Consider the following 26,072-nt stretch of genomic DNA (forward strand, 5'->3'; position numbering starts at 1 on the left):
TTGTCACCCTAAAAATAATCGTTTATGTTGAAGGAAAATCGACTTAGTGTGCCTTATCAAACTAGGAGTAGTAATAGGAGAAAAAGTTCTAGAATTCATAATCCTACTCGGATTAGTATTCCTTGTAACATTAGAATATGTACTTTGTAATCCCTATATATAGGGCTCCTATTATCAATAATACGATGATGATTCTCTCTTCAATCTCTCTCGAATCTCTTTTACTTAAACACGTTATCAGCACGAGTTCTAACCACAAAACAAAAACCAAAAACTGAAAATCCTCTTCACCACCGCAGCACCTAGCCCAAGCTAGCCAAGCCATCACCGGCGCGCGCCCCGCGCTACACGCCCCTGCGCTCCCTGCTGTTCGCCTGCGCACCCGTGCAGCACGCCCCTGCATCTCTGCTGCCCCTGCAGCCCCCTCGGACCACCGCACACCACTGCTGCTCCTGCAGTCCTTCCGGTCATCCGACAACCACCAATACCGGCCACCGAAACCGGACTTGCAGCTGCCATATTTTCGGCCCAGTTTTCTGCAAATATTCAGCAGCGACTACAACCCCCTGCTGCCCTCATCACCGAGCCCTCCATCAATCAACAATAGTTCAAGCTTCCATAAGTTCAAGAATTCAAGAATCAAGATTTCAAGCTTCGAATTAACCAAGTAAGTTTTATAATTAAAGTTCCCGCTTTCCGTAATTTAACTTTCTCCTTCTTTTTCTTCGGGGACTTGAAAACCTCCCTTCTTCTACATCCCACCTTTCTTATAACGTGGGTTCGATCATTGAAAAGCGGAATCGTGGGGATTCACGCAATTAACGAACTAAGAGCGTTCGTAAGACTTCGGACTAAGAGCGTCCGTAAGGATCGATTTAACGAACTAAGAGCGTTCGTAAGCTACGGACTAAGAGCTTTCGTGAGCATCTATTTTGACCATTCAAACATCATTGTTTCGGTCTAATCCAAATTTCTTGGAAATCTTAATACTAGTTTTCGTGGAAGCATTGACTCCGAAACTAATCCGTTCTTGTTTCTCCTTTTTGGATATCAAACTTGAACGAGCTCGATTTTACTCCATTGGATTCTACGGGCACGGGATATTTATTTGCCTACAATCCAAGAGCCATGTTCTAAAGGAACCGCTCAAGACTCACAAACTGAGATAGAAATTTCCAGGGCATTTACCCTGATGAAACGCCACATGAAGATGGCCCTCCAGTTTGAGTACATGAATGAGGATAACGCTAACAACCTTTGGGTTGCGCCTAGTGAACGTTTTAGTAACATTCACAACTTTCCGAACATGGAAGCACGATGGAATAATATCTGCTTCACTAAAACTTTGAAAGAGTTATCAAATATTGTTCGGAGGCTTTCTGCATCATATTATTTATGCATGATTGTGGAAAACACAAAAGAACAAATTGATTGAGAAAACCCTAACATGACCATAGGAGTCATGACGTTGAGGGTATAAGGTTGGACACCATGGCGCCACTTTTGGCCATGGTAGCACTATTTCCAACGCCATTGGTCCTAGGGACCATATGTATTGTGTCAATACATCTCAATCAAGAGAGCATCCTCTTCATGGTATTTTATGGAGTACCTGATCAATGGTAATCAAGATATCGAGCTATAAAAGACTTTAAATCTGGCGATGAAGATAGAATGCCGTAGATTTTTATTTAGAATAGTCTTTTAATTTTCCAAGAATTATGTAATGGCAATTATGCCTTAATCAATAAAATCACTTATTGGATTATCTCTTTTCCTCTAGGCGTACTCAATTAAGTATGATGTCTAGGAAAGTAATTGAGATTAGTGGTACTTAAGAGAGCTTTGCTCCACCGACATCTCTCTCTACTTCCCTGGTCATATTTAATTGGAATTACTGAACGAATTGAGTGACTACAATTTGTCTAATGTTTGATTTTACTTTGGATTAGATTATGGTCACGAAACTTTGATGTAATCATTGGCTATTATTAATAAAGTATCAATTTATTTTTCATGTCATGGACATATTTTTCGAACTATATTACTTAAAAGATATAAGAGCCAATGGTTTTCATGCGGAAACGCATTGTGAGAATGGACAAAAGTTCCTTTGCATCACCTCTAATGACTACGGAAATAACCGAGTATTAAAAAAAAACTTATGTGTCGATCTAGTGAGTTGTATGCAACCAATATTTGAATAATTGAATCCAACCATGTCATGAGAGATGATTTATGGGATTCTGACACATATAGGCTTTGGCACGACCGTTTGGGACACCCAGGTCGTGATATGATGATCCGTATATTAAAGACTTCACACGGACATCCCTTTTTCAGAACGAAAGGAAGTAAAACTCGAAGTTTGGATCAAGGAGGAGCACTTACGCCTCACGACGCCTTCCACCTTCAAGTCCGGCCACCACAGGCCGGCGCCGCCATGCCCCTGCGGCCCAAGGGTGGCTTTGACGCCACCTCTGCTCCCCTGACTCCAATTTCTACTTCTAAAGTCAATTGTGACTTCGTGGCTCAACCAAAATCCTCATTGGTTGTTTCTAAAGCCCATCATTCGTTCTGCAAAGCCTGCTCTTTAGCAAAATTAGGATCGAGACCATCCTATGCAAAGGACACTTAAAGAAAATATACCATTCTTGCAGAGAATGCAAGGTGATATTTGTGGACCTATTCAACCACCATGCAGACCATTTAGATATTTTATGGTGTTGGTTGATGCATCGACACGCTGGTCACATGTCATGCTCTTGTCCACAAGGAACGCTGCATTTGCTAAACTCCTAGCATAAATAATTAAGTTACGGGCTCACCACCCTGATCATCCTATTAAGTCTATAAGATTAGACAATGCTGAGGGAGTTTACATCAAAAACTTTTGATGATTATTGCATGTCCATTGGGATAGAAGTTGAACATCCAGTTCCTCATGTTCACACCCAAAATGGTCTCGCAGAAGCCACCATTAAACGACTACAAATGGTCGCTAGGGCATTGGTAATGTTCACCAATCTCCCTATTTCTGCTTGGGGCTATGCAATATTGCATGCAGCTGTGCTTATTCGTCTGAGGCCCACTGCCACTCAACCCTTTTCTGCGTCCCAGATGGTGACTGGGTATGAGCCTAATGTCTCACACTTACGCATATTTGGGTGTGCAGTATATGTGCCTATTGCGCCGCCACAGCGCACCAAAATGGGTCCTCAAAGACGATTAGGCATTTATGTTGGATATGATTCTCCAACGATTATCCGCTACATAGAACCCTTGACAGGCGATCTCTTTACCGCTCGATTTGCGGATTTGTCACTTCGATGAGACAGTCTTCCCGTCGTTAGGGGGAGCTAAGAACATCAATGTTCAACAGGAACGACAGGAATTGGTCTGTCCCCACTCTGTCTCATCTTGATCCCCGAACCGCATAGTCCGAAATTGAAGTGCGGAGAATTCTCAATCTTCAGAACGTAGCAGAATCGATGCCTGATGCGTTTTCTGATATCGCTAAAGTGACGAGATCACATATACCTGCTGCAAACGTGCCTGCAAGGATTGATGCCCCTAAAATTAGAGGACATGACGCCACCTCAAGAGTACATGAGTATGGCGCCAACGTCCCCACCCTTGGTGACGTTGTGGCTAGGCCTACAGCTCCTGCCAGGAAGCGCGGGAGGCCCATAGGTTCGATGGATTCTCGCCCAAGAAAGAAAGCGAGTTCGGCACAAAATAATTCATTAATCATCGATGTAAATAATCCATCTCATGAGAATATTCCGGATTATGGTTATGTCCAAGAGACATCATTGGGGGACGCTCCAATGTCAGAACCAACTCCAGAGAATAGAGAGATCTCCATGAATTACACTAGTGTACATGAGATGATGGATAGAAATTCTATGGCGATTGATGATGCATTTGCATATCATATTGCTAAAGGAATTATAGAATATGATGATATCGAACCTCGCTCTGTTGAAGAATGTCAACGAAGAGCAGATTGGCCTAAATGGAAAGATGCGATCCAGGCTGAATTGGATTCACTAACAAAGAGACAGGTATTTGGGCCTGTAACGCAGACACCCCCAAATGTAAAGCCTGTTGGCCATAAATGAGTCTTTGTTAGAAAGCGTAATGAGAAAAATGAGGTGGTAAGATATAAAGCCCGCCTTGTGACGCAAGGTTTCTCACAACGCCCTGGAATCGACTACGAGGAGACATATTCTCCCGTAATGGACGTTATAGCGTTCCGCTACCTTGTCAGTTTGGTAGTTTCCGAAAAACTTGACATGCAGCTTATGGATGTGGTTACAGCATATCTCTATGGGGATCTAGATTCAGAGATATATATGAAGGTTCCAGATGGACTTCAATTACCCAAATCAAGTGGCTCTAAACCACGGAGCGCGTTTTCAATAAGATTAAAACGCTCACTATATGGATTAAAACAATCCGGACGGATGTGGTATAACCGTCTAAGTGACTACTTGATTGGGAAGGGATATATTAACAATGAAATATGCCCATGCGTGTTCATTAAGAGAACAAGTTCCGGATTTGCAATCGTAGCAGTTTATGTCGATGACATGAACCTAATTGGAACTCTAGATGAGTTTAAGGAAACTGCTAAATACTTGAAATCCGAATTTGAGATGAAAGATCTTGGGAAAACACGGTTTTGTGAAAGATCTTGGGAAAACACCGTTTTGTCTCGGTTTAGAACTCGAGCACCGTAGTGATGGAATTTTGATCCATCAGTCTGCATATACTCAGAAAATTCTAAGGCGCTTTCATGAAGATAAAGCAAAGCCTGTGAGTACTCCCATGATTGGTCGTAGTCTTGAGCCAGGAAAAGATCCATTTCGTCCAAAGGATGAGGACGAAGAATCATTAGAGGCCGAAGTGCCCTATTTAAGTGCAATAGGCGCATTATTGTACTTAGCTCAATGCACAAGACCAGACATCTCATTCGCAGTGAACTTGTTAGCTCGACATAGCTCTGCGCCAACACGCCGCCATTGGATTGGTGTAAAGACAATCTTTCGATACCTAAGAGGTACGATTGATATGGGCCTATTTTATCCCTACAAAGAGAAGAGGAATGAAGGAAGAATGGGATCGGACCCCATTAGGCATGGAGCCACCGTCCACCATGACAAAGTGGCCGGCCATATTGCCGCCAACGCCGCCACCACCACCAAGGGTGGCCGGCCTCACCCTATTCCCCTCCATCAAAACGACAATGATGTTTTGATGGGTTTTGCTGATGCAGGGTACCTCTCTGACCCTCACAAAGGTCGCTCCCAAACAGGTTATGTCTTTACCATGGGAAGCACTGCGATATCTTCGAGGTCTACGAAACAGACCCTTGTTGCTACTTCCTCGAATCATGCAGAGATTATTGCTCTACATGAAGCCGTTCGTGAATGTATATGGCTAAGGTCTATAATTAGACATATTCAAGGAAGTTGTGGTTTGAAGTCTACCACAGATGAACCTACATGCATTTATGAGGATAATGCAGCTTGTATTGAACAAATGAAGTGAGGTTTCATCAAGGGCGACAACACCAAGCATATATCGCCTAAGTTCTTTTATAATCAGCAACAACAATCACTTCTAAAGATTGAAGTGAATCAAATCCGATCAGAGGATAATGTAGCGGACTTATTCACTAAGTCGTTACCTAAATCCACATTCGAGAAACATGTGAAGAGCATTGGATTGAGAAAGTTATCCGAACTCCCATGATTGTAGAAATCAAGGGGAGATGTCGACATCAGGGGGAGTTATGATGTCTACATGTTCAAACTCAAAGAGTGAAGGACGTGTTGTGCTCTTTTTGTCCTTCGACCAGGGTTATTTTTGTCCCACAGGGTTTTTGTTACCTGACAAGGTTTTTAACGAGGCAACGGATGAAGCGTCACCACCAAGTTTGAGCGGCACAAGGGGGAGTGTTGAAGGAAAATCGACTTAGTGTGCCTTATCAAACTAGGAGTAGTAATAGGAGAAAAGGTTCTAGAATTCCTATTCCTACTCGGATTAGTATTCCTTGTAACATTAGAATATGTACTTTGTAATCCCTATATATAGGGCTCCTATTCTCAATAATACGATGATGATTCTCTCTTCAATCTCTCTCGAATCTCTTTTACTTAAACAGTTTAGAAATTTAAAGATGATTAAGTGCAGCCTAGATTATGAATTATATATAATAGTCAAGCCCAATATACATGTTTAGTAAAACTGTCACCTAAAAATAATAATTTAGAAATTCAAAGATGATCAAGTGCAGCCTAGATTATGAATTATATAGTGATTATAGTCAAGCCCTTTGAGTTAGCCCAAGTGGTGATGACAGATTGGAAATTGGGTTACGACTAGTCTTGATCAAGAGTTTGATCCCCTCCAATGTAATGAAAGAACTATAAAGTCACTCAAAGTCTGGCTTCTGCAGCATTGCCATTTCACTGTTTAGTTTTATTTTTAGCTGAGAAAACCATACTTTGGCCCTATAATAATATGAGGTAGCTTAATTGGATTGTGCTTTGGGACTTCGGAGTAGTCATTAAACATCCTCCTGCATATTTGAATTCATGGATCCTGCGAGTCTAAAATTGATTTAGTTCAGTGTGGGTGCTGTGTATATAGCAATCGTATGATTTGACAATCATATGATTTGACATTATGGCTTATTGGCTTTACGTAATTGGATTTTCAATTTTGCAGGGATGATGCCAAGCTTATTGACAAAGTTGTGGCAGACATTTTTAACAGATTGATCAACAGCTCATCACGTAAAGTGAATGGCCTGGTTGGAATGGCTTCTCACATAGAAAAAATGGAGTCTCTACTATGTCGTAGGGTGGATGATGGGGATGATGGGGTGGATGATGTTCGTATTGTAGGAATATGGGGAATGGGCGGCTCAGGCAAAACAACCATTGCTAGAGCTGTGTATGACAAAATATCTTGTGATTTTGAACACCATTGCTTTCTTCAAAACGTCAGAGAAGGTTTTATGAAGAAAGGTGATGTACTGATGCAAGCAGAACTTCTATCTGGAGTCTTGAACGAAAATGTGCAGAGCTTAGGCATATTGCGCAGAGGTTACAATATGATACTGGAAAGGCTCAGTCAGAAAAAGGTTTTTCTTGTTCTTGATGATGTGGACAATTTTGCCCAGATAGAAACCTTGCTAGGAAGGATGAAGCCTTCATTTGGTGATAGAAGTAGAATCATCATAACAACTAGAGATTTACAATCTCTGAGTGGAGTTGATGAGACTTATTCTCCCAAGTTATTTCCTGATGATGAAGCTCTTCAACTCTTCAACCAGTATGCCTTCATAACAAACCAACCCACTACTGAGTACAATCATCTCTCAAGGAAATTAATGAATATGCTCAAGGTCTGCCTTTAGCACTTAAAGTCTTGGGAACTTTTCTCGATAATAAAAGTGCACGCGAGTGGGAATATGTGTTGGAAAATAAAGAAGATCCCACACAGGGGTATTCAAGATGTTCTTAGAATAAGCTTCGATGGACTAGAAGATTTAGAGAATGGGGATGTCATGGAGAGGATAGTTTCAGCTTTGGTTTGCTCGATAATGGGGATGTCAGGAGTAATAGGTTGATTGAGTTAGATCACATGTTCTTGAGATATGTTCCATGCTCTCAACTTCCAGTGATGAAATCGTGGTCCGGCCCTCAACGACATTACACTGAGGCCAGATTCGAGTTTGTAGTAGAAAATGGAGTCCGTACAGGTGAATGTAAAAAGATGGTAACAAAACACCCGTTCATCACAAGCTGCGGAGTTCGTTTCTTTGCAAGGAAGGAAGTTCCTGTGAAAAAGCGAGATAAAAATGTCGAGAGAGTGTTTGGCGGCCCAAGTAACCACCCACCTGAGGTCTGTTAACAGACCGTGTATTACACGAGCTGTTGTTGGGCTGAGAGGGTGTCCAACAAAAAGGACCAAGTCAGTAAAATCCGAATTACCGAATCACATGGCGTGCACGTGAGATGAATATTGAATCAAGGAGAAGACCTAATCGATTGTTGAATTTTGCAGATGAACTATAATACGTGTCATGAGCTGCCCGCACAGGCAGGAATCAAACAACTCCATCTCTGGAGTCCAGGATTCCATTTGAAACAAGGCTTTTTATGGTCTGTCATATTGGCTGTGGCACGTGGCAAGAAGTTTATCATCTGTGCAAAATGGGACACCCAAGATTCCTTATTCTTGGACCCGTTGCTTTGTTGATGGCTGTTCTATGGTGCCTCAGGCATGCTTTTGTATCATTGCCGCCATCAGCTTTCTTTACCTCAACAACTAATGCTGATAGGTGACGGTCAAGTCCTCGTAATTTGAAGCATTGTTGTGGAAGGTTTGTTTGTTTCCTACTTGATTGCTTATACAAGAAATAGGATTGCTAAATGTAGTGTTAACGATGGTCAAGTGGTGCATAAATGTAGAAATAATCTACTCTATCACCAGACGCTTGTGTTTCAAAATGGTTCGGTGGCCACTGATCGCATCGGATGGTCCTACCAAAATTGCTTTTAATCTTAAGTTTACACTCCAATTGTTATCATATGTTGAATGAATATGAACATGAAGACTAGGCTTATGAAGTTATCATATGTTGGCTTCTGTTAACAACTTTACATTGTTACATTAGTGTTGCATAAGCATTTTGTAATTTTTGATGGCTCTCAAAACATGCGAATTGGAGTACTTATACCATTGATCTAAAGAGATTATACTGTTTAATCAGGCAAAGGGAATCAAGTTGATCTTGCGGCAGATGAAGCCAGACGGAGTATACACCCTTAAGGTGGAGTATAAATGTATAATGATATTCTTATCTTTTTAAATTTTAATTAAGCCACTTTTTTCTGTATTATAGCTCATTTGTTTCTTTTTGTCTAGGGTTTTATTCAAAAAAAGAAAAGAAAAAAGGATTGCACATAGTGTTTGGCATCACACTCAAGTAAGGAGATCTCTTACTTACGAAGACTCTCGTGGTCCTGACTCCTGAGTTCAAAGAAAAACCATGGTATTGCTTGTTTATGCTGCTAAGAATCCATGGTTTTTGGTATTGCTTGTTTATGCTGCTAAGAATCCAAAGAAAAACCATGGTATTGCTTGTTTATGCTGCTAAGAATGCATAACACTCGAGTAAGGAGATCTCTTACTTACGAAGATTGTCGTGGTCCTGAGTCCAAAGAAAAACCATGGTATTGCTTGTTTATGCTGCTAAGAATATAGCCGGGACCACCTTGTCATCACAAGGTCGTGCATAACACTGGATTTTGTCTATTTACACTTTTACAGTGTAGTTGCTTGCCAAACCAAAATTTGTACAATTACTGTGGATTGTTGAGCTACATTATAAAGTTCTGGCATCCCTGCTTGTGCATATGTGGACCGAGTATTTCTGTATGGTTGTTGCCCCATTTATCCATTTATAATCTTGGACAATGTACGTCTTTTCTTCCCGACTCTTGTACCAATTTTTTTAAGGTTTCCACAATTCGGTTACATTTTGCTCATCTTCATTGTTGTCAGTGTTTATAATTTGGCTATTGAACCATTTAGTTTCAAAGAAAAATTTGGTTATTGTGCACTGCCTCCTAAAGAAGGGGCACTATCTGGGTGCTCCTAACAGTTAAAATGGAATGAGTAGCAGCATGAGTTTAGGCAAGTAACAAGCTGCGGTGCTCATGTGTTCCCACAAAATGTTGAATGGTACCCCTGGTTGATCTTTAGAGTGGCTCTCGTCAAAATGAGCAGGTGTTTCATAACAATCCCGGTTTTCAAAGTGAAGACATATCATGATCACGATCTCAATATATTTGTAGAAGCAACTCAAATTTTTTTTTTTTTCCCCACAAAATAAAACCTCGATTTATCGATTATTCATCACTCTATTTCAAATCGATCCTAATTAATACAAAGAGCAAGTAGATCCTAATCAATTCAAAGAGCAAGTATTAACACCTGCTTATGCTTAATAGTCAGCTTGTTGAAGGAATATCGACATAGTGTGCCTTATCAAACTAGGAGTAGGAATAGGAGAGAAGGTTCTAGAATTCCTAATCCTACTCGGATTAGTATTCCTTGTAACATTAGAATATGTACTTTGTAATCCCTATATATAGGGCTCCTATTCTCAATAATATGATGATGATTCTCTCTTCAATCTCTCTCGATTTCTCTTTTCCTTAAACACGTTATCAGCACGAGCTTTAACCACAAACCAAAAACCAAAAACCCAAAAATCTTCTTCATCACCGCAGCTCCTAGCCCACGCTAGCCTCACCTGCGTGCCTGCCCCTGCAGCACCTACGCGCCCCTGCGCACGTATCCCTGCTGCCCCTGCAGCACCACTGCACGTCTGCTGCCCCTGCATCACCAACGCACACCAACTGCATCCTTCTCCTTTCCTGTGCACGTCCGTCTGATTGCAAGCCCCGAAACGTCTAGTTCGGAACCTCAGATCAAAATCCTTTCTTCATCAAAGTTGTTCGTCTCTGTCTCTTCCATCTGATCTCCGAATTTCAGCCTTATCGGAGTTGTTTTGAGACTGGTACACCAATCGAAGTGCAAGCTGTTCAGAAGAGAATCTGTTCCGAATTTCATCAAGTAAGTTTTAAGTTAAAGTTGCCGCTTTTGAAATTTAATTTCCTCCTTCTTTTTCTTCGGGGACTTGCAACCTCCCTTCTTCTACATCCCACCTTTCTTATAACATGGGTTCGATTCTTGAGAAAGCGGAATCGTGGGGATTCACGCAATTAACGAACTAAGAGCGTTCGTAAGACTTCGGACTAAGAGCGTCTGTAAGCATCGATTTAACGAACTAAGAGCGTTCGTAAGCTACGGACTAAGAGCGTTCGTGAGCATATATTTTGACCATTTAAACATCATTGTTTCGGTCTAATCCAAATATTCTTGGAAATCGATTTCTTGGTAGCATTAAGACTCAGAAATCTTATATTAGTTTTCGTGGAAGCATTGACTCCGAAACTAATACGTTCTTGCTTTCCTTTCAGGATGTAAGACTTGAACGAGCTCGATTTTACTCCATTGGATTCTACGGGCACGGGATATTTATTTGCCTACAATCCAAGAGCCCTGTTCTAAAGGAACCCTCTCAAGACTCACAAACTGAGATAGAAAATTCCAGGGCATTTACCCTGATGAAGCGCCACATGAAGATGGCCCTCCAGTTTGAGTACATGAATGAGGATAACGCTAACAACCTTTGGGTTGCGCCTAGTGAACGTTTTAGTAACATTCACAACTTTCCAAACATAGAAGCACGATGGAATAATATCTGCTTCACTATAACTTTGAAAGAGTTATGAAATATTGTTCGGAGGCTCTCTGCATCATATTATTTATGCATGCTTGTGGAAAAACAAAAAATAACAAATTGATTGAGAAAACCCTAACATGACCATAGGAGTCATGACGTTAAGGGTATAGGGTTGGACACCATGGCACCATTTTTGGCCATGATTGCACTATTCCAACGCCATTGGTTCTAGGGACCATATGTATTGTGTCAATACACCTCAATCAAGAGAGCATCCTCTTCATGGTATTTTATGGAGCACCTGATCAATGGTAATATATCGAGCTATAAAAGACTTTAAATCTGGCGATGAAGATAGAATGCCACAGATTTTTATTTAGAATAGTCTTTTAATTTCCAAAAATTATGTAATGGCAATTATGCCTTAATTAATAAAATGACTTATTGGATTATCTCTTTTCCTCTAGGCGTACTCAATTAAGTATGATGTCTAGGAAAGTAATTGAGATTAGTGGTACTTAAGAGAGCTTTGCTCCACCGACATCTCTCTCTACTTCCCTGGTCATATTTAATTGGAATTACCGAACGAATTGAGTGACTACAATTTGTCTAATGTTTGATTTTACTTTGGATTAGATTATGGTCACGAAACTTTGATGTAATCATTGGCTATTATTAATAAAGTATCGATTTATTTTATCTCATGTCATGGACATATTTTTCGAACTTTATTACTTCAAAGATATAAGAGCCAATGGTTTTCATGTGGAAACACATTGTGAGAATGGACAAGAGTTCCTTTGCATCACCTCTAATGACTACGGACATAAACGAGTATTAGAGAAACTTATGTGTCGATCTAGTGGGTTGTATGCAACCACTATTCGAGTAATTGAATCCAATCATGTTATATGATTTATGGGATTCTGACACATATAGGCTTTGGCATGACCGTCTGGGACACCCAGGTCGTGATATGATGATCCGTATATTAAAGACTTCACACGGACATCCATTCTTCAGAACGAAGAGAAGTAAAAACCAAAAATTGGTTCGAGGAGATGCACATGCGCCTCACGGCGCCAAGACTGTGCAAGACCGGCCACTTAGGGCCGGCGCCGTCTACCCCCTACGGCAACAACATGGCATTGACGCCATGGATCATTGTTTGACTCCTCCTTCTACTTCTAAAGTCAATTGTGACTTCATGGCTAAACCAAAATCCTCATTGGTTGTCTATAAAGCCCATCATTCGTTCTGCAAAGCCTGCTCTTTAGCAAAATTCGGATCGAGACCATCCTATGCAAAGGACACTAAAGAAAATATACCATTCTTGCAAAGAATTCAAGGTGATATTTGTGGACCTATTCAACCACCATGCGGACCATTTCGATATTTTATGGTGTTGGTTGATGCATCGACACGCTGGTCACATGTCATGCTATTGTCCACTAGGAACGCTGCATTTGCTAAACTCCTAGCACAGATTATTAAGTTAAGGGCTCACCACCCTGATCATCCTATTAAGTCTATAAGGTTAGACAATGCTGGGGAGTTTACATCAAAGACTTTTGATGATTATTGCATGTCCATTGGGATTGAAGTTGAACATCCAATTCCTCATGTTCACACCCAAAATGGTCTCGCAGAAGCCGCCATTAAACGACTATAAATGGTCGCTAGGGCATTGGTAATGCGCACCAATCTCCCTATTTCTGCTTGGGGCTATGCAATATTGCATGCAGCTGTGCTTATTCGTTTGAGGCCTACTGCCACTCAACCCTTTTTTTTTGCGTCCCAGATGGTGAATGGGTATGAGCCTAATGTCTCACACTTACGCATATTTGGGTGTGCAGTTTATGTGCCAATTGCGCCGCCACAGCGCACCAAAATGGGTCCTCAACGACGATTAGGCGTTTATGTTGGATATGACTCTCCAACTATTGTCCGCTACATAGAACCCTTGACAGGCGATCTCTTTACCGCAAGATTTGCGGATTGTCACTTCGATGAGACAGTCTTCCCGTCGTTAGGGGGAGATAAGAACATCAATGTTCAACAGGAACGACAGGAATTGTCGTGGTCTGTCCCCACTCTGTCTCATCTTGATCCCCGAACCGCACAGTCCGAAATTGAAGTGCGGAGAATTCTCGATCTTCAGAACGTAGCAGAATCGATGCCTGATGCATTTTCTGATATCGCAAAAGTGACGAGATCACACATACCTGCTGCAAACGTGCCAGCAAGGATTGATGTCCATAAAATCAGAGGACATGACGCCATCTCAAGGGCAATTGAGCATGGCGCCAACGTCCCCTCTCACAGTGATGGTGACGTTGTGGCTAGGCCCATGGCTCCTGCCAGGAAGCGCGGGAGGCCTATAGGTTCGATGGATTCTCGCCCAAGAAAGAAAGCGAGTTTGGCACAAAATAATCCATTAATCATCGATGTGAATAATCCATCTCATGAGAATATTCCGGATTATGGTTATGTCCGAGAGACATCATTGGGGGACGCTCCAATGTCAGAACCAACTCCAGAGAATAGAGAGATCTCCATAAATTACACTAGTGTACATGAGATGATGGATAGAAATTCTATGGCGATTGATGATGCATTTGCATATCATATTGCAAAATGAATTATAGAATATGATGATATCGAACCTCGCTCTGTTGAAGAATGTCAACGAAGAGCGGATTGGCCTAAATGGAAAGATGCGATCCAGGTTGAATTGGATTCACTAACAAAGTGACAGGTATTTGGGCCTATAACGCAGACACCCCCAGATGTAAAACCTGTTGGCCATAAATGGGTCTTTGTTAGAAAGCGTAATGAGAAAAATGAGGTGGTTAGATATAAAGCCCGCCTCGTGGCGCAAGGTTTCTAACAACGCCCTGGAATCGACTACGAGGAGACATATTCTCCCGTAATGGACGTTATAACGTTCCGCTACCTTGTCAGTTTGGTAGTTTCCGAAAAACTTGACATGCAGCTTATGGATGTGGTTACAGCATATCTCTATGGGGATCTAGATTCAGAGATATATATGAAGGTTCCAGATGAACTTCAATTACCCAAATCAAGTGGCTCTAAACCACGGAGCGCGTTTTCAATAAGATTAAAACGTTCACTATATGGATTAAAACAATCCGGACGGATGTGGTATAACCGTCTAAGTGACTACTTGATTGGGAAGGGATATATTAATAATGAGATATGCCCATGCGTGTTCATTAAAAGAACAAGTTCCGGATTTGCAATCGTAGCAGTTTATGTCGATGACATGAACCTAATTGGAACTCTAGATGAGTTGAAGGAAACTGCTAAATACTTGAAATCCGAATTTGAGATGAAAGATCTTGGGAAAACACGGTTTTGTCTCGGTTTAGAACTCGAGCACCGTAGTGATGGAATTTTGATCCATCAGTCTGCATATACTCAGAAAATTCTAAGGCTCTTTCATGAAGATAAAGCAAAGCCTGTGAGTACTCCCATGATTGGTCGTAGTCTTGAGCCCGGAAAAGATCCGTTTCGTCCAAAGGATGAGGACGAAGAACCATTAGAGGCCGAAGTGCCCTATTTAAGTGCAATAGGCGCATTATTGTTCTTAGCTCAATGCACAAGACCAGACATCTCTTTTGCAGTGAACTTGTTAGCTCGACATAGCTCTGCGCCAATACGCCGCCATTGGATTGGTGTAAAGACAATCTTTCGATACCCAGGAGGTACGATTGATATGGGCCTATTTTATCCCTACATAGAGAAGAGGAATGACGGAAGAATGGGATCGGACCCCATTAGGCATGGAGCCACCGTCCACCATGACAAAGTGGTCGGCCATATTGCCGCCAACGCCGCCACCAACACCAAGGGTGGCCGGCCTCACCCCATTCCCCTCCATCAAAACGACAATGATGTTTTGATGGGATTTGCTGATGCAGGGTACCTCTCTGACCCTCACAAAGGTCGCTCCCAAACGGGTTATGTCTTTACCATGGGAAGCACTGCGATATCTTGGAGGTCTACAAAGTAGACCCTTGTTGCTACTTCCTCAAATCATGCAGAGATTATTGCTCTACATGAAGCCGTGCGTGAATGCATATGGCTAAGGTCTATAATAAGACATATTCAAGGAAGTTGTGGTTTGAAGTCTACCACAGATAAACCTACATGCATTTATGAGGATAATGCAACTTGTATTGAACAAATGAAGTTAGGTTTCATCAAGGGCGACAACACCAAGCATATATTGCCTAAGTTCTTTTATAATCAGCAACAACAATCACTTCTAAAGATTGAAGTGAATCAAATCCGATCAGAGGATAATGTAGCGGACTTATTCACTAAGTCGTTACCTAAATCCACCTTCGAGAAACATGTGAAGAGCATCGGATTGAGAAAGTTATCCGAACTCCCACGATTGTAGCAATCAGGGGGAGATATCGACATCAGGGGGAGTTATGATGTCTACATGTTCGATCTCGAAGAGTGAAGGACGTGTTGTGCTCTTTTTGTCCTTCGACCAGGGTTATTTTTATCCCACAGGGTTTTTGTTACCTGGCAAGGTTTTTAACGAGGCAACGGATGAAGCGTCACCACCAAGTTTGAAGCGGCACAAGGGGGAGTGTTGAAGGAATATCGACATAGTGTGCCTTATCAAACTAGGAGTAGGAATAGGAGAGAATGTTCTAGAATTCCTAATCCTACTCGGATTAGTATTCCTTGTAACATTAGAATATATACTTTGTAATCCCTATATATAGGGCTCCTATTCTCAATAATATGATGATGATTCTCTCTTCAATCTCTCTCGATTTCTCTTTTCCTTAAACACAGCTCTAATTGTAATTAATTATAATGGATACAATAACTAATCACTATCAGTACAATACCGATGATGTCTAAGAAACAGCTCACATAACAGAGCTCATGCGCCATCTTCATTTTTAAACCACACTATTACTGCACTTGGGCGGAGTCTGTACCGGAAGCTATATATTGTTTCGTACCTTCCCAATTCATACCTCTGTGAGAAAATAAGAACGCGTTCGTTCAAAAGCAAAAGAGCAAAGGGCGTTCCAGAATACAATCAAAATGAGATAGTACGTTTTCTTTTGCTTTTGAACGCTCTCTGATCTTTAGAAAAGCCGAAAATGATGGACGCTCTTTGATCTTTTGCTTTTGAAAGAATGTTTTCTTATTTTCTTCACACAGGTATGAATTGGGAGGTATACGGTATACAAACTGTTTAATACTTGCTAGTCTGAAGAAATCCATAAACAGCAATCAACCCATCATCTCCAGTTGCATTTTTATTTGTTACTATATCAGCACCAGCTTCAAGTCTTGTGCTTTGTAAATGGCTTCTTCCTTTGGCCGTGGTTGGAAATACGATGTCTTCTTGAGTTTTAGGGGGGAGGATACTCGGAAGATCTTTGTCGGCCATCTTTACAAAGCTTTGACACAGAAAGCAATCAACACCTTCATAGATTCTGAAGAGCTTAGAAAAGGCAACCATCTCTCAGAGCTACTGAAAGCTATCAACGAATCAAGGTTTTCTATTATAGTTTTCTCTCAAAACTATGCTTCTTCCACATGGTGCTTGAAAGAACTAGTCACAATTCTGGAATGCATGAAAACGAATAAACAAATTGTTGTGCCTATTTTTTACCAAGTGGCTCCCTCTGATGTTCGTAAACTCCAGAGTTTTTTTGCTGAAGCTTTTGCCAGACACGATCGCGATCCTGACATCCACAGTGAAGAGGTACACAGGTGGAGGTCCGCTCTAACCGAAGCCACCAATTTGTCTGGTTGGGACTCGCGTCATTATAGGTAATTCTTAATTGTATTCTAGTTTTACTATCCTAATCTATAGAATGGAATCCAACATATAGTTGTTTAGAAATTTAAAGATGATCAAGTGCAGCCTAGATTATGAATTATATAGTCAAGCCTTTGAGACTTTGAGTTCGCCCGGCCAAATGGTAATGGAAGGTTGGAAATTGGGTTACCACTAGTTTTGATCAAGGGTTTGATACTCTTCAATATAACAAAAGAACTATATAGTCACTCAAGTCTGGCTTCTGCCGCATTGACATTTCATCTTTTAGTTTCATTTTTAGCAGAGAAGACCACACTTTGGCCCTTTAATATTATGAGGTAATTAACTTGATTTAATCGTACTTTGGGACAAGAGTTGTCATTAACATCCTCCTGCATATTTGCATTCATGGATCCTGCGAGTATAAAATTGATTTAGTTCATTGTGGTTGTTGTGTATATAGAATCTTATGATTTGACATTATATGGCTTTACTTAATTGGATTTTCAATTTTGTAGGGATGATGCCGAGTTTATTGACGAAGTTGTGCAAGACATTTTTAAAAGATGGATCAACATCTCATCAAGTAAAGTGACTGGCCTGGTTGGAATGGCTTCCCACATAGAAAAAATGGAGTCTTTACTATATCCTAGGGTGGATGATGGGGCGGATTATAATGATGGAGTGGATGATTGGGCGGATTACAATAATGGGGTGGATGATTGGGTGGAGGCGGATTACAATAATGGAGTGGATGATTGGGCGGATTACAATAATGGGGTGGATGATTGGGTGGAGGCGGATTATAATGATGGGGTGGATGATTGGGCGGATTACAATAATGGGGTGGATGATTGGGTGGAGGCGGATTATAATGATAAGGTGGATGATTGGGCGGATTACAATAATGGAGTGGATGATTGGGTGGAGGCGGATTATAATGATGGGGTGGATGATTGGGCGGATTACAATAATGAGGTGGATGATTGGGTGGAGATGGATTATAATGATAAGGTGGATGATTGGGATGATTGGACGGATTATAATAATGAGGTGGATGATTGTGCGGATTATAATAATGTGGATGATTGGGATGATCGTGCGGATTATAATAATAGGGTGGATGATTGGGCGGATTATAATAATGTGGATGATTGGGATGATCGTGCGGATTATAATAATAGGGTGGATGATTGGGCGGATTATAATAATGAGGTAGATTATTGGGCGGATTATAATAATGGGGTGGATAATTGGGCGGATTATAATGATGGGGTGGATGATTGTGCGGATTATAATAATGGGGTGGATGATTGGGATTATGGGGTTGATGATTGGGCGGATTATAATAATGGGATGGATGATTGGGATTATGGGGTTGATGATTGGGCGGATTATAATGATGGGGTAGATGATTGGGCGGATTATAATAATGGGATAGATGATTGGGATTCTGGGGTGGATGATTGGGCGGATTATAATGATGGGGTGGATAATTGGGATTATGGGGTTGATGATGGGATGGATGATTGGGATTATGGGGTTGATGATTGGGCGGATTATAATGATGGGGTGGATGATTGGGCGGGTGGTGTTGGTATTATAGGAATATGGGGAGTGGGCGGCTTAGGCAAAACAACCATTGGTAGGGCTGATTCTTGTAAATTTGAACACCATTGCTTTCTTCAAAACGTGAGAGATGGGGTGGATGATTGGGCGAATGGTGTTCGTATTGTAGGAATATGGGGAATGGGCGGCTCAGGCAAAACAACCATTGCTAGAGCTGTATATGACAAAATATCTTGTAAATTTGAACACCATTGCTTTCTTCAAAACGTCAGAGAAGGTTTTATGAAGAAAGGTGATGTACTGATGCAAGGAGAACTTCTATCTGGAGTCTTGAACGAAAATGTGCGGAGTTTAGGCACATTGAGCAGAGATTGCAGAGGTTACAATATGATAATGGAAAGGCTCAGTCAAAAAAAGGTTCTGCTTGTTCTTGATGATGTGGACAATTTTGCCCAAATAGAAACTTTGCTAGGAAGCATGAAGCCTTCATTTGGTGATGGAAGTCGAATCATTATAACTACTAGAGATGCACAATCTCTAAGTGGAGTTGATACCACTTATTCTCCCAAGTTATTACCTGATGATAAAGCCCTTCAACTCTTTAGCCAGTATGCCTTCAGAACAAGCCAATCCACTAGTGAGTACAATCATCTCTCAAGGAAATTAATTGAATATGCTCAAGGTCTGCCTTAAGCACTTAAAGTCTTGGGATCTTTTCTCGATAATAAAAGTGCACGCGAGTGGGAACATGTGCTGGAGAAAATAAAGAAGGTCCCACACCGGGCTATTCAGGATGTGCTTAGAATAAGCTTTGATGGACTAGACGATTTAGAGAAAGACATATTTCTAGACATTGCGTGCTTCTTCAGAGGAAAGGAAAAAGACTATGTAGCAAAACTTTTGGATGGTTGTGGCTTTTACTTCCACAGTGGATTAAGAGTTCTTGTTGATAGAGCTCTTGTAACTGTCTCACCTCAGAATATGCTCGAGACACATGATTTACTACGGGAGATGGGTCGGGAAATTGTCCGCCAAGAATCAATTAAGGAGCCAGGGAGACGTAGTAGATTGTGGTGTTATGAAGATGCTAAGCTGGCGTTAACTCAAAATGCGGTGAGATATAGATCATCATGTTCAGCTATTTTAATTTCCATATATACCACCTGTACCTAATGTCAAAGATAAAGCTTCCACATTTTGACTAAAATCAAGTTGATAGGAAACTGTATTTACCTTATAATCTGAAATAAGGTTATGGACAGATACCAAGTTAATTAATCTCCATTGTTGGTCTTCAGACTACAGAAGCAGTTGAAGGCATAGTGTTGGACTTGTCTTACTCAAAAGACGTGTCCATAAACGCTGACGCTGTTGCTAGAATGAAGAGACTAAGACTGCTGAGAGTGCATTACGGTGAGGGGAACTGTAAACAACACGTGAATGGGAACTTACAGTTTCTTTCTCATGAATTGAGTTGTCTCATCTGGATGGGGTACCCCATGAAGTCTTTGCCATCCAATTTTCATCCCAAGAATCTTGTTGACCTTGATATGCGTGATAGTCGCATTGAAGAACTATGGGAGGGAACCGAGGTACGATACGATGACTACGATCATCATATACACTCATCCTAGCTTCTTTTGATTGACAACCAAATTTTTTGACACGCACATCATAAACTATTTACTACATGTTTTCCTTGTTCTTCAAACAATGTGCAGCCTCTTGAAAAGTTGGAATTCATCAATTTAAGTCACTCCCAGTGCCTCAAAAAACTCCCTGACTTGACTGAGGCGATTAATCTTCAGACCCTATCTCTTGAAGGTTGTACTAGTTTATCTGAGGTTCAGCCATCCATTTCAACTCATAAAAACCTTAGTCTCTTGTTGCTGAAAGATTGCAAGGAACTTAAGATTTTTCCGACCAGCATAGATATGAAATCTCTCAAAATCCTTAATCTCTCTGGCTGCTCAAAAATTGAGGTGTTTCCAGAGATTTCAGGGATTATGGAGGAGCTATCGGAGCTTCACCTAGACAAGACTGCAATCAGAGAACTGCCCTCATCAATTGAACGGCTGAAGAAGCTGGTGTTATTAGATATGAGAGATTGCAAAAGCCTTGTGTGTCTTCCGGATAATGTCTGTGATTTGACATACCTTGAAAGGCTCTTACTGGCCGGGTGCTCACAACTTCGTAACTTGCCAGAGAAGGTGGGAAATTTGAAATTGTTAATGGACCTTCAACTACAGGGAAGTGGTGTAAAACAACTCCCGTCGTCTATGTTACGTTTGGGCAGGCTTAAACAGTTGTGTTGTCATGGTTGTGTAGGGATGCACCCTTTTCATCATGGCCATCGCTAGAATTCAAGCAACTTGATATTATTTGCTGGATCAATCCAGCATATAGCACTTACTCTGCTCTGGAAGATCTGCAATGTGATGGAATTATCGGTTGGTATAGCTCATTTGTCTTCATTGTGAATACTGAAGTTGTGCAGAAACAATTTTGAGAGCTTGCCTGCAACAATGAATAAAATCGTTTATTTAACAACGCTCCGAGTGGAAGCTTGCAAGAGGCTGAAATCAATACCACAGGTTTCCTCGAGAGTAAGCAATATAGATGCTCATGATTGCACAGCTTTAGAAACAGTTGCAACCCCGGAGCCTCATTACTGGATGAATCGTTGCTTCACATTTTCTAATTGTGTCCAGCTGCAAACAAATTTGTTTAGAGATATATAATTATACAGTGGAAACTACTCCTTTTGATCGGGTAATCGTAATAAATTCCTCTAGCTTAGCACTCGCACACAGGAATACATAATTACATAGAACACAAAAGTTACCGTAAAACATGTATGTTAATTGTTGTTTTTGATGCACATGATCATTGTCTAGGAGGTCTTTCTTTTAAAATGTCTCTCCCTGGATGTGAAATTCCAGATTGGTTCAATCATCAGTAGTGGGGATGTTCAGTGACTGCAAAGCTAAGACGGAGTCTCTCTCGTGACATGTTTTTGAGATTTGCTATTTCCGCCGTTAGTAATTACACAATTGATCCCTCTGCTAAATGTTTATGTACGTTCAAGGGAAGTCATGGAGAGGACAGTTTCAGCTTTCATTTGCTCGATAATGAGGATGTCAGGAATGATAGGTTGATTGAGTTAGATCACATGTTCTTGAGCTAGATATGTTCCATGCTCTCAACTTCCAGCGATGCAAGCGAGGTCCGGCCTTCAAAGACATTACACTGAAGCCAGATTCGAGTTTGTAGTAGAAAATTGAGTATGTACAGGTGATTGGAGAAAGATGTTAACAAAATACCAGTCCATCACAAGTTGCGGAGTTCGTTTCTTTGGAAGCAAGGAAGTTCCTGTGAACCTTCCAGATAGAAAATTCCGTTGATTGGTCGGCCGGCCAGTACGTTAGATCCAGTTTATGTTGCTTCTGCACTGGTTTACCACGTTAAGTACATAAGTCTCTGCGCTCATACCAAACATGTTTGAGTTTGGCCCATTTTCTATTGGATGAATCAAGAATTAAACTTCTCTTTTTCCTCGTGACTTTTTGAGGTATCAAGGTGATGAAGTTTTTTTATTTTTTATTTTATTTTGGTAAACATATGTATAGAAGAAACCAGAATCATACAAAACAAGCTGCAACACCAGCATCAACCAAAATGGAATAACCAACAAGTGTGGTTTCTGCACTCGCATTGTCCAGCGAACCTGTGGTGGAGATAGGGGTTCTCAGCCGTGCAGCCCTGCAAGAACCTTACCACTACTTTGAGTCGATCGAGATCTAATGAATACTATTAGATTTACTTTGTTGAGTCACGACTCACGAGTAAGGTACCAAGCTCGATCTATGACTGTTATAAGCTAAAATATTTTTTATGCTTTGATATTAAAAACAAGATTATGAATTACTCTAACCATGAAATGTGAATTATGCATTGATCAATACCTTTGGTAGTTATTGATCAAGGTTCTTGTGAAACTTGACTACTCGAGCTAACTCAGCTAAGTACTCGAGTTGGCACCCTTTTTCCTTGTATAAAAGCTTTCTCATTCACTAGTAATGAAACTTGCTACTGCACACTTATCCATCTTGAACAAGCTTTGTATGTATATTTTAACACAATAAAAATATGATGATTATCTATAAAAGCCATCAAGTTTTTTTCTAGCATAAAAGTGGGAATAGAAGGTTGTTCATATTAGAAGTAAATAACTGCATAGGCTTATATGAGACATTGGAGAAAACTAATTGGACCTTAAAATAGGGTGCCGCAAAATGGACATTCAGAATGATATCTTTCATAACAATCTTGATAAAAATTTGTGCCCCCATCGGTGCAAACGTGTTGCAACCTGTCGTTGCTGGAAGCGGTCCTTACAGAGGTAGCAAATGTGGTGGTTAAAGAATTCTTAGAATGTGAAGAAGTATTTTCTTGATTCAAATTGATGAATGATTACAACATTTTATACAGCAAATCACCTAACAATAAGTATTCTAGATCATCTACTTGATACAGCAAATCACCTAACAATAAGTATTCTAGATCATGTAGGATTTGATTGATTTCTCAATACTCCCCCTCAAGATAGAGTGTATGTTGATTACACCTATCTTGCTCAAGAGAACATTGAACTGTTTAGAACTCAGCGGCTTGGTGAACAAGTCGACTGGCTGCTCCTGTGTTTTAACATGAACGGTCTGAACCAATCCTCTTTGTACCTTTTCCCGAACAACGTGACAATCGATTTCAATGTGCTTCGTCCGCTCATGATAAACTGGATTTGATGCTATATGAATTGCGGCCTGATTGTCACAGAATAATCTGACTGCACGTGTGTAATTAACATTCAAGTCCTTCAACAGATTTCTAATCCACGTAATTTCGCAGCATGTTGTTGCCATAGACCTGTACTCTGCCTCTGCACTGGAACGAGATACAGTTCCTTGCTTCTTAGTCTTCCATGAAATTGGTGCATTGCCTAAGAAAATACAGTACCCGGTAGTAGATCTTCGAGTGTCCTTGCAACGCTCCCAATCTGCATCACAGTAAGCTTTTATTTCTAATTGTCCGGTGGAAGGCAGTAATATCCCTTGACCTGGGGTCTGTTTCAAATATCTCAACACTTTGTAAGCTGCATCCAAGTGAGGTTGGCGAGGCTTGTCCATGAATTGACTCAAAATGTGCACTACATACACAAGATCTGGTCTAGTGATTGTAAGATAAATGAGTCTTCCAACCAATCGCCGATATCGAGACGCATCCTTTAACAATATTCCCTCACCTTGCCGTAACACCAAGTTCTGATCAATGGGAAATCGTGATGGTTTAGCTCCTAGAAAACCAACATCCTCAAGAACTTCAAGTGCATATTTGCGCTGACTCAAAACAATACCTTGTTTAGATCGTGCTACCTCAATGCCGAGAAAATATTTCAACTGCCCCATGTCTTTGAGCTTGAACTTGCTTGCAAGAAATTGCTTCGTCTTCAAGATGTCCTCCAAGTTGTTCCCGGTTACTATGACATCATCAACATATACTAACAAGGCTGTAAATCTTCCTTGGTAATTTCGGACGAAAAGTGAATAGTCCGACCAGGATTGACTAAACCCACTAGCCTTAAGAGCAGCAAAAAGATTCAAAAACCATCGTCAGGATGCTTGTTAATCCATATAGTGATTTGTGAAGTTGACAAACTGTATGCTCGCCCTTTCGTCCGAAACCAGGAGGTAGCTTCATGAAAACCTCCTCATATAAGTCACCATTGAGAAAGGCATTGTTGACATCTAATTGGTGGAGATGCCAACCCTGCAATGCTGCTAAACTGAGAAGGATGTGAACTGTGGTGAGCTTGGCTACAGGAGCAAAGGTTTCTCGATAATCAACTCCGGCAACTTGACTGTAACCTTTGGCAACTAAACGAGCCTTGTAACGTTCCACGGTGCCATCAGGATTATGTTTGATCTTAAAGACCCACTTACAACCAATTGGTTTCTTGTTGGGAGGAAGTGGTACCAAACTCCATGTCTTATTTGCTTGCAGGGCCTGAATTTCTTGATTCATGACTTCTCTCCACTTTGGTTCAACACTACTAGAATTTTGCTCTTAAACATCACGACAATTACATTGGTAAGGAATTTACGCGATGTAAAAAAATATCATTAACATCAATTCCTCAAATTCCGATTTATATGTATATATTTGACATCGTTTATTACTGTTGACCGATGTCTACACTTTGATTCAAAAAATTTCAGAAACACGGAAAGACTAAGTTAAAAACTTTTGGGAATGCGGGGAACAAAATTTTCATTCCCCCCACACTTAGTTATTTACTCACTTTCACCATTATCTCTCTCGCTCTTGCCCGAAACTCTAGCCCTCTCCTCCTTCCTCTCCCGCTTTCTTTCCACGGCCACCATCGCCTTCTTCTCCTCTTACTCCCGCTACTATCTCTCTCTCATTAACCACCTCCACCCCCTCACCGGTGCTATCACCTCCACCCGCAAGCTCTCTCTCTCTCTCTAAGATCTCAGAAGATTTCGATCTGGCTAAGCATCCTCTACAACAGATTTCAATCTGAATTAATCGCATTAATAGTGAGTCACTGCCACTGAATTCTTTGTTTTCTGTTTGGGTCCTGAGAATTTTGGGGGTTTTCAATTTTAGGGTTTTAATTATAGATGGGTAGAGATTTGGGGATGCCTGCGTTCCCTGACTGAAGAAGAGCGTTCTTCAAGAGTGAGATTTGGGGGAGGTTGTTTGTGACGGAAGTACTGATTGTGATTAGTCGTGTTAGTTATTTCATTCCTTTGCTTGGGTTTGATAGAAGGTTGATACCTCAGGATTATCTCATCTTTGTCTCGGGATCAGTTGGTGAGTAATTGATGCTCATAGTATAGTCAGACTTTGATTTTTGATATCTTATATTCATACATGTTTACTAGTTCTTATTGTTAAGTTATTCCTTCTGTCCCTTTCATAAGAGTGAGTTGGGTTTGATGTTTAAGTCTGTTATAGGGTCATCCGTGTTGTTTATTTGCAGATGAGCTCGACGATTTTACAGCAGAGCTTAAATGTCCTTGTTCCAGCTTGGAATCAGTCCTCAAATTATAGCATCGATTATCATGCAGGTTTACTTCAGCTAGTTAACTTTAATTTCTGCTAACTAAGTGAATATCTTTTACAGCTTCCTTGTAGATTGGATATACACCTTTTTGCAACTAACAAAAGTAAATGATTATTTGTATGCGTAACGATCTTTGATATACACCTTTTCTTCTTTTTCTATTTTTCCTCCCCATTGAGATACGTACTGATCTGGGA

The 26,072-nt window shown here is 40.8% G+C and overlaps 2 protein-coding genes and 1 long non-coding RNA gene across 3 annotated transcripts; all 3 read left to right on the plus strand.

The window, feature by feature from the left end:
* Positions 1-6,891: 6,891 nt before the first annotated feature.
* LOC133718770 (disease resistance protein RUN1-like) lies at positions 6,892-7,545 on the plus strand. Its single transcript, XM_062145651.1, has one exon. It carries the CDS (start codon positions 6,929-6,931, stop codon positions 7,430-7,432), a length of 504 nt encoding a protein of 167 aa, XP_062001635.1. The 5' UTR covers positions 6,892-6,928; the 3' UTR covers positions 7,433-7,545.
* A 520-nt stretch (positions 7,546-8,065) lies between these two features.
* Positions 8,066-9,514, plus strand: LOC133717517 (uncharacterized). Its single transcript, XR_009849688.1, has 3 exons — positions 8,066-8,401; positions 8,792-8,851; positions 8,947-9,514. It is a non-coding gene; the product is annotated as an uncharacterized LOC133717517 (long non-coding RNA).
* A 6,697-nt stretch (positions 9,515-16,211) lies between these two features.
* LOC133718769 (TMV resistance protein N-like) lies at positions 16,212-22,270 on the plus strand. Its single transcript, XM_062145650.1, has 4 exons — positions 16,212-17,170; positions 17,678-19,841; positions 20,027-20,320; positions 20,450-22,270. Exons 1-2 carry the CDS (start codon positions 16,698-16,700, stop codon positions 19,419-19,421), a joined length of 2,217 nt encoding a protein of 738 aa, XP_062001634.1. The 5' UTR covers positions 16,212-16,697; the 3' UTR covers positions 19,422-19,841; positions 20,027-20,320; positions 20,450-22,270.
* The last annotated feature ends 3,802 nt before the right edge of the window (positions 22,271-26,072 follow it).

This window comes from Rosa rugosa, chromosome 6 (genome assembly GCF_958449725.1).
Source record: "Rosa rugosa chromosome 6, drRosRugo1.1, whole genome shotgun sequence".
NCBI classification, from domain to species: domain Eukaryota; kingdom Viridiplantae; phylum Streptophyta; class Magnoliopsida; order Rosales; family Rosaceae; genus Rosa; species Rosa rugosa.